Source organism: Mus caroli, chromosome 8 (assembly GCF_900094665.2).
Source record: "Mus caroli chromosome 8, CAROLI_EIJ_v1.1, whole genome shotgun sequence".
In the NCBI taxonomy this organism is placed as follows: domain Eukaryota; kingdom Metazoa; phylum Chordata; class Mammalia; order Rodentia; family Muridae; genus Mus; species Mus caroli.
The window spans coordinates 70,186,944-70,195,905 of NC_034577.1; the positions used below are offsets into that span (position 1 = coordinate 70,186,944).

Genomic DNA, 8,962 nt, shown 5'->3' on the forward strand with positions numbered 1-8,962 from the left:
GAAAGCTAGGGGTTTTATGGGGTAAGGGGCTTAGGGGTGTGGAATTCAGCATAGTGACACACTATTGGCTTATTCAAACATTAACAGAAAGCAGGACTTTGTTTCTGGGGGCTGGGGGCTTATCTTTGTTCACATAGCAACCAGTTGATGTATGACTTTACCAAGTTGATGTATGACTTTGCCAAGGGGCAATAGACAGAGGGGAGGTTCCGGCCAGATGGTGTGGACTCAGACAAGATAGCCTTGCCTGCGTCTTTGAATTCTTTTCATCTTTATAGTCAAGATGTTCTTAGGAATGCCTTAACAACAGCCCTGCCCTGGCATGCCTGGGGGCTGTTCTGCTTTGTTCTCAGTCCCAGGCCGGGGCAGTGGGCTCTTAAACGACTCACAAGTTACAATATTTTATCTTCTTTCAGTATACCATGTTAACATCTACAATTCTTCTGGTCATTCACTATGCCTTAAGAAGTCAGGGTTTTTTTTGTTGTTGTTGTTTTTGTTTGTTTGTTTTTTCTCTTTTTCAAGACAAGGTTTCTCTGAATAGCCTTGACTGTCCTGGAATTCTCTTTGTAGACCAGGCTGGCCTCGAACTCAGAAATCTGCCTGCCTCAGTCTCCTGAGTGCTGGGATTAAAGGCGTGAGCCACCACACCCAGTTTTTAAGACACATGATCACTATTTGATGATGTGCATCCTGTGACGTCTGTAAATTCACTGAATGTTAAAATGCATGCCAGCTCCCTATAGTCACTGAGGGTACAGACAGGGAAATGGCCCCAGGTCCCCTACCATCTCCCCTGTGCAGTTCCTGGAAATCTGTAAGCTATTAAGTGAAGCTGTCCCTGAACCAGTAACTGCCCCATGGTGTTAATGTCCTGCAGATTCAGGAATGGCACTGATAGGGATGTTAGAAATTGATCACCACACCCAGACCTGCAGCAAACTGTGCCTCTCCTCAGGAGAGTCATCAGCTTCTAAAAGCTTACCTGGGAAGGTAATTTACATGTGCCTAAGGGCAGCATGCTGCTGGAAGTGCACACACTCCCTAACAGGTAATGGAACATACACTTCTGCTTTTGGTTTTGTTTTGTTTTTAAGATTTGGTTTGTTGGTTTTTTTTTTTTTTTTAGATTAACATTTTTATTGTGTCTCAAACAATAAAGGTCTTTACAATTGTTTTCTTCCATTTCTCTCCCTACTGTTCGTATAATTCGTCTCATTTGTGTTTTTATCTAACTTTTTTATATGACTCTATTCTTATTTTTATTGGATATTTTCTTTATTTATATTTCAAATGTTATCCCATTTCCCAGTCTCCCCCTTCCCCCGCCTCAGGCCCCATATCCCATCCCCCATCCCCTGCTTCTATGAGGGTATTCTCCCACCCACCCACAATTCTGCTTTTGTAGAGGTAAAACAACCAAGCCCTTGCTGGATTAGAATTCATTAGTATCCCACATATTCAGAAAGAGCTTATGCCTTCCCTAAATGTGGGAAACATTTTATTTTTTCTTCTGAATTTAGAAATCATTATTTGAGGGCAAGGTCTGTAAACCGTTGACCCCCACGTGCTTCTTAAAGAGATACTGAAGTGCTTGCTTTTGCAGGTTAGCACTGAAGCTCAGCGCTCTGTTAACCGGTGGGGGAGTAAAGAGCATGGAAAGTCCTTAGGTGACTGAGAACACAGGCGCAGCTTAGGGGCTGGCCTCCAGAGTGGGCCATCCAAGGGTGGCTTTTAAGAACAACTGCCTAAGGCTGTCTTGGGCAAGTGCATGGTAGAAGAATTTGCTCCTTTAGGGGAAGGGAAAAGAAGACCTTGCTTCCCTAAAGATGGATGGCTCCTCTTTGTCTGACCAAAGAGTGGCACTGACGGATTGCAGAGTGTGTGATAGCAAATCTTGCTGGTCTCCAGTGAGGTTCAAAGTGAGCAGTCTATTTGGGATGAGTTATCTGTAATCTCTGCCTTTCCCGGGAGAGGGAGGGGGTGACTAATTGCAGCATCCTTTAACAGTAATTGAGACGGATTGAGGGCGGAAATGAGCGATTAACCTTGAGCCTCCTCCTGACACTGCAAACGGTCTGGTCGGGTTAGAGTAGGTTTCTGGGGGGGTGCCTTGTGGTTCAATTACACAGATGACCATATAGCTCTCATAATTAACTTAAGGCAGTGTGTTTCCGCCCTAACTTTTGAGATGTTTGTTGCTCTGTTGACATCATTCCAGGAATGAAAGTTTTACAGGGTGACAGCCAGAGGCAGATTTACTCAGAAGCTAATGAAGGAGTAAAATCCGCACAGGCCCCTTGCTAAGTCCCAGAGCTACTTTTGGACCACCAGGATGTATGAAGTTTAGTTCCTACAGAAGAACCGGGTTCTGTCTGTGGGGTAGAATTCTCTTTACAGATAAGCAGCTGACAGACAGATTGGAGAGTTTGCTGAACTGGTGGGCAGGATTACCTTACTCAGGAGATTTTGAAACTGTTTAAATTTAGTAAGTCTGCTATGCCTGTGTGCCTTATCTACTCTCTGAAATTATAGAAATTGGAATAACAATTTCTACTTTTATGCTTCTGTAAGTAAATATTTTATTCTTTCATTAAAGTGTTAATAAAGTTTAAAAGGGAAAGTATACGAAAACTGCACAATATAATAATCATAATGGTAGCTGGGCAGTGGTGGCGCACACCTTTAATCCCAGCACTTGGGAGGCAAGGCAGGCAGATTTCTGAGTTCGAGGACAGCCAGGGCTACACAGAGAAACCCTGTCTCGGACAACCAAAGGGGGGGGGGGGATAATGGAAACATATAGAGGTACTGGTTTATATATTTGTGTGTACTGATACAATTGCATATAGGAATCAGATGGATTTGCTGCAAAGCATGTCACCTACATTCTGCACTGTGATGTCAACGCTCTCTGCAGCCTTCTTCTGCACCGGCCACGTTAGTGCCCTGTGTGAAGCAGGTGCTTGGAGCTGTGCGGCTGAAGCTAAGTACAGTGCTGAGTGGGATGATTTTCTAAACTAAAAAATAAATGTTGGCAGTTTGAAAAAAAAGCAAAATACATTACCTAAAGATAATGTTTTATACATTGATAGCTTTTATGAGACAAAGTTCTCGGTTTAACCAGAATTTCTGCAATCGTCGTCTTGTAAGTGTATGTCACAAGTCTACTGGCACAGTGTCCCTCAATTACTACCAAATGCATAGCTAACTCTGGCAGCGTGCATGCCTGCATGCCTTTGTGGAAGACTCACATATACTCAAAGAAAAAGGCATTTTCCCCTTAGGTTTTTCTCATAGTTGTCCATTTTGGTTTCCTCCCTGAGAGAGCTGTAGGTTGGCTTAGAGGAATGAGAGCTAAGAATCGCTGGGTCCAAGTGAATTTTATTCACTCAGTTGTACCTTTCGCTGCACTTCTGTCCGTAGCTAGTTAGCTCGCTTCCTTCCCAATGGATATCAAATTTTGCTCAGGTGTCTTTTAAGAAATAGGAAGTTAGCTGTCTTGCTTGGACTCTCATGGTATTTTCCGTCCTCCTGGGATTTAGACACTGACAGCTATTTGGCAAGCAGCTATTTGTGTAGCATGAATAACTGAGTGAACTTTGAACTGTATAATCTGTCGAGAGCCAGGCCACTTTGAAGCTATAAGGAACTTCATATCCCTCAGCTAGGAATCATCTATTTGACCTGAAACTCAGTTGGCACAGCACTGAGAAGCAGCCAGGAGAAGAGTAGACTCCTATTCACATGGCCTTTGGAAAGGGTAATAGATACAGAAGTGGATGCTGTAGGGTAGAGCAAAAGACTCCACAACTAGCTCTGACTTTCGGTTACAACATGTTTCTTTCAGGTAACTGTTTCTCCAGCTTGGAACCTTTGTCTTCAGGAAGCAAACTCCTCGTTTCTATGAACTTCTCAGTTATTCAACCTTATAGGCAATGAAATGAGAGAATATTTATTTCTTTTTTGATTGTTGAGATTATAATGTAATTACAATATTCCCTCTTCCCTTTCCTCTCCCCACCCTCATATATATCCCTTATAATTCTCTTTCAAATTCATGACTTCATTTTTCATTGTTATTACATGTATCTATGTCTATGTCTATACTTATATTGCTAAATTCATTTTAAACTAGTTATCTTAGTAGTGAACACATTTAATTGTACCGTCTGCAATGGTTACAGAACTAAGTCCTATTGGCGATCCAGTCTCCCAAGGATATGTTTGTGACAGTGATCTCTCCAAGGCTCCCGATCGACCTGCTTCAATAAACAATCTCAGGAGGTGCTACTGTCTCATTAAAGATTCGCTTTTGATAAGAGGAAGAGATAAGGAATTTCTGGGAACAACATAACTGCCTACAAACACCGATGGTTATAGACGGTTTTGGGCTGTTGGACAGCATATATCCAAACACATAGAGCCTTGATGGTTTGGTAAGTGTGACCATAAAATGGAAGTAATTTGGGCTCTATTCCTAAACTCCGAAATTCTGCTAGGTCAGTTCAGACAGTCTCCACAGGAAGCGGACATTGAGGTCAGAAATTGGGTCAAAGCCTTTTAATTGTGAGCCTCCGCTCTGCCTCTGGGCTTGGGTCAATAGCCTCAGAAGCTCTGGTGTAGGCTGGAAAGGGCATTTTATGGGGGCTCAGGTGGTCAACTAGACTGTTCTAATGCTCCATTGTGAGTCGCAGATTATCTGCTTTGCAGATTATCTGATCTTCTATCATCAGCCTTCCCACTGGGCTTTCAGTTGCCAAGGCCAGACAGACGCAGTCAGTTGGATACGGTGAACTCTGCGCTCCCTTCATGGATCAAGATGCCAATCAGCCACAGCTGCTTGGTGTGGTGACTTAGGCCTTTTTGATGGTATTTTCTCAACCTTATTCTGTATTCTCTGTAGTTGACTAAACCTCATTTTATTCACATCTCTAAGAAATCTGTAGGCTGGAAATCAAATCTGTCATACAACCCATGCAAAATGAAACCAGCTAGAACAGCCTTGCTTTGTCCACTCTCTTCAGCGTAGATGTAGCACTCCCAAGTGTGTCAGTGTCTTCTCTGGACACCCATGAGGCTCTCCAGTCTAGGCTGCGCTTAGGCGCCTGCTTACCCAAGCTCTGCTTGAGTGAAGAGATGGGGTGCTTATCTATGTGCATCACAGTGTCCTTGGATTCAGGGGCAGGGAAAGCTATATTGTGAATTACGTTTTTTGTTAAAGGCCAGTATATTTTCTTTTTTTTTGGTTTTTCAAGACAGGGTTTCTCTGTATAGCCCTGGCTGTCCTGGAACTCACTTTGTAGACCAGGGTGGCCTCGAACTCAGAAATCCGCCTGCCTCTGCCTCCCAAGTGCTGGGATTAAAGGCGTGCGCCACCACGCCCGGCTTCTTGTTTTTGTAAACAAAGAGAGAAAAGAAGGGCTAATGAAGCAGAGGCAAAGAGACAAACACAAAGAGACTGTGCTAACCTCTCTGGTCAAGTGGGAAGTATCCTTGATAAATTCTTGATTACTAGTTTCATTTCTCTTGGCATACAAAAACATCCTTATACCTTATGTGCTAAAAACAAAGGTTACATATTCCCGAGTATTGATCTTTTGGTCTTAGCCTGGATCCTGTCTTCCTCCCAAGTACTGACTCCCCTCTGTTCTCTTCTGTTCTCTTCCCATAAAATGCATTCTCTTTCCTCAGTAGTGGTTCTCACCGTTCCTAATACCGCAACCCTTTCATACAGTTCCTCATGTTGTGGTGATGTCCAACCATAAAATTAATTTATTGCTAGTTCATAAGTAATTTGTGCTTCTGCTATGAACTGTAATGTATATGCGACCTGGATTGATGAGCAACAGTTTTTGTCTTTGGGAACCCAGGACCTATCCTTTCTTCGGCAAACCATTAATGCGGGTCAGTTTCATATTAGCTCAGCAGCCTTCCTCCTTATAACACCACAATGAGAACCTGTGAGTGCAGGCTTAGCTGCTTTTCTGTATACCACACACAGCTCAAAAGTCCACTTATTTCCTCATGAAGCTCCCTTTAGTATGAATCCCTTGGTTCCATCCTCTTCTACTAAAATTCTACACAGCCCTGGAAGCTAATGTCTGTTCTGTTCCTGTGGCCCCTTCTGTTATCCACACTCCATTTGGACCAACCAAGTGGTTCCTGGCTTTGACTTCCTAAGCATTTGCCAGAGATACCCAGTAAGATCAAAAACAACACTTCTGTGATACAAGTAAGTAAAATGAAATTCAGGAATGTGGTAGCAGGGCCCAGAGAGGTAGCTCAGTGGCTAAGAGAAATGTCTCAGTGGCTTAGAGAGAAGGCTTGGGGACACCTGTAGAAGGCCTGGGGTCAGTTCCCAGCACACGCATGACCACTCATAACATCTATAACTCCAGTTCCAGAAAGTCTCATGTGTCCTCCCACCTCCACAGGCAAACACTCACACAGAGAAAAATAAATGCAAGAACAACTCAAACTGCAAACCCTCTTTCCTTGGGTGTCTTGGCACAGCAACAGAGAAGGCAGCTAAGGATGCGCCTCTCTGAGTTCCGCTGTGGCTGCAAGAAGTGGATTTGGATGCCTTTATTCTGTCCTGGGACTCCTTATTTGCATTAGGTCACATTCCTGCTGCATTGTAAGATAATGAGTGAGGAATCTGAGAAGTCCATTCAGGACATGAGCTGTGTCCATCCTGGGAACCTCAGTTCTAGAGGGAGATATATATGAATGCACTCAGGAAAGCATTTGGTTAGGGGAGTCTGAGGTTCTTTCAAAACCTAAATCTGAGGGATTTTTATTAAGGCACTGTTGTGCATGCCATTCACAAATGTGGTTATTTTGACTTTCTATTCTTTTTTTTTTTTTAAGGTTTATTTATTTATTATTATATGTAAGTACACTGTAGCTGTCCTCAGATACTCCAGAAGAGGGCGCCAGTTCTCGTTACGGATGGTTGTGAGCCACCATGTGGTTGCTGGGATTTGAACTCTGGACCTTCGGTCTTCGGAAGAGCAGTCGGGTGCTCTTACCCACTGAGCCATCTCACCAGCCCTTGACTTTCTATTCTTGCAAAGAACATAGATTACTTCTCAAGTTACCAGGAAAATGGCCAAATTAACCTCTGAGGTTGATTGCTAGATCACCTTTCCCTGGCCGTGATATGACTTACTGACTTTATCCCATCCCCTTCTTTCTTTTTAAGTAAGCACTTGGAAAGATGAGCATTAGTGATTTATTTTTTTTGTAGCTGTCACACACACACTCTCTCTCCCTGAAAGAAGAGAAGACTAGAGGGTAATTGTGGGAAAGGAGTGGTTAGGGTTAGGGCATTCCAGACTGTGGTGGCAGGAGCTTGCCACATGGCTTCTTTACACCTTGTCAGAGCAAGAAGCAGAAAGTGATTCCAAACATAGGGGTGGTCTGGAACCCTGAAGACCCACCCACTCTTGATGCTTGAGTCCCCAACTTCCAAAAACACCAGCTGGGAGCCAAGTTTCAAACCCTTGGGAGCCTGTGGGGGACACTTCCTATGCAAACCACAGCAGGAAACAGGAAAGAGCGTGAAGCTTGAAGAGGAGTGGGGCAAAATAAACGTTTGTTTTCATAAGAGCAAGTTTTCTTCCAGATGCGCCCTGGTTCGGTGAAGGAAGGAGGAGTGAACCATCCGGATTCTAAGGCTGCCTCTGTATACCGGGCACTTCTGGGTCCTTTTGCTGTGCCTGCCCGGCCTTGAAGGGAAAACACTGACAGTTCTGACCTGACCTCCAGTGCCTGAGAGAGCAGCTCAGGCCGCTGTCTCCGTTAGAAACAGAAGCTGACACCAGTCTGCTCTTTCCTTTCAGTCATCAATGTGGCGATAGGATGGGGTAGATCAGTAAGAAAGATAGCACATTGAAAGAGAAATTGAGGAGGGAGTAGTGGCCAGCCGTGAGGCATGGCAGAGGCAGTGTGTTGTCTTTTCTGAAGTGTGATTTCCTCTTTACTGGATACAGAAGAGAATGGCCAAGTTGTTCTAAGCTTTAAAGGGCTCCAGTACTGTGATCCTTAGAGCAAGCCTCGTGGGAGCATGCCGGTTGTGACTGTAAGTCTACAGTGGCAAATTGTGTTAATTTGACTGAGGAGAAATGCTAACCATATTATATCAAATAACTGCCAGAAATAATTCTCCGCCATGCCCTGTGACTTTATTTTAATTGATTTTTTTTTCTTTCGGCTTCTGTGATTTTTGTTTATCCTGACACATATTTATTAAACATATGAAGAAAATTGTTTTGCAAATTACTTTTAGGGCCTTTACCTCAGTTGAATTGGGTGGGTTAGCCTGGTTTTTAGAACTGCAGTCTAGTTTCTGTTTCAGACTCCAAGCTCCTGATGTAGCTTGTGGGACCCATCGGTGGCACTGCCTGACCACACCAGCAATCCCAACAGTTACACGGTATGCCTAGCAATATCATTGGCTGTTTCATAAAGAGTTGAAAGTGAAAACTGAATTTGATTGATCGCTGTGAGGTCCGTTCATATTAGGACTCTTAAGCTATGCTTCGGAATAAGCCACTCCCTGTAACATCAAAGATAATGCTGCTCACATTCCTCACTTTAGGCTCTGTCACTCCTCAAGCCTTAGAAATAAGCCTCCCTCGTCTGCGGCAGAGCCCTCCCAGTATATGAACCTCAGGTGGACGTTCATGGAGACAGCATTCTGACCAGAGAGTTGACCTGTCAGAATTGCCAGGAAAGACATGAGTGAAGCTTGGGGAGATGCCTCAGTAGCTAAAGACTTGCCTGCGATACAACTGTGGGTTGGACTCCAGATCTGCGTCATAAAGGCTCAGCAGACAGGAAAGCCCACCAGTAGCCACCTTATCTGAGAGGCAGATACGGGAGATTCCAAGGAGGGGCTGATTAGCAGAATCAGTGGGCACTAGGTTCACCACAATACCCTGCCTCGAGCAAGGAA

General features: G+C 44.0%; 1 protein-coding gene across 3 annotated transcripts in view; it reads left to right on the plus strand.

The window, feature by feature from the left end:
- Slc10a7 (solute carrier family 10 member 7) overlaps positions 1–8,962 on the plus strand; it is a 229,367-nt gene that overhangs the window by 120,052 nt on the left and 100,353 nt on the right. Inside the window, exon 6 of one of the 3 annotated variants that reach the window (XM_029480652.1) lies at positions 4,188–4,227. The exons of the other annotated variants lie outside the window; for them this stretch is intronic. Coding sequence (XP_029336512.1) covers positions 4,188–4,193 — 6 coding nt within the window. The 3' untranslated portion in view covers positions 4,194–4,227. Of the gene's footprint in view, positions 1–4,187; positions 4,228–8,962 lie in introns of those variants that run through there. 3 annotated transcript variants of the gene reach the window in all.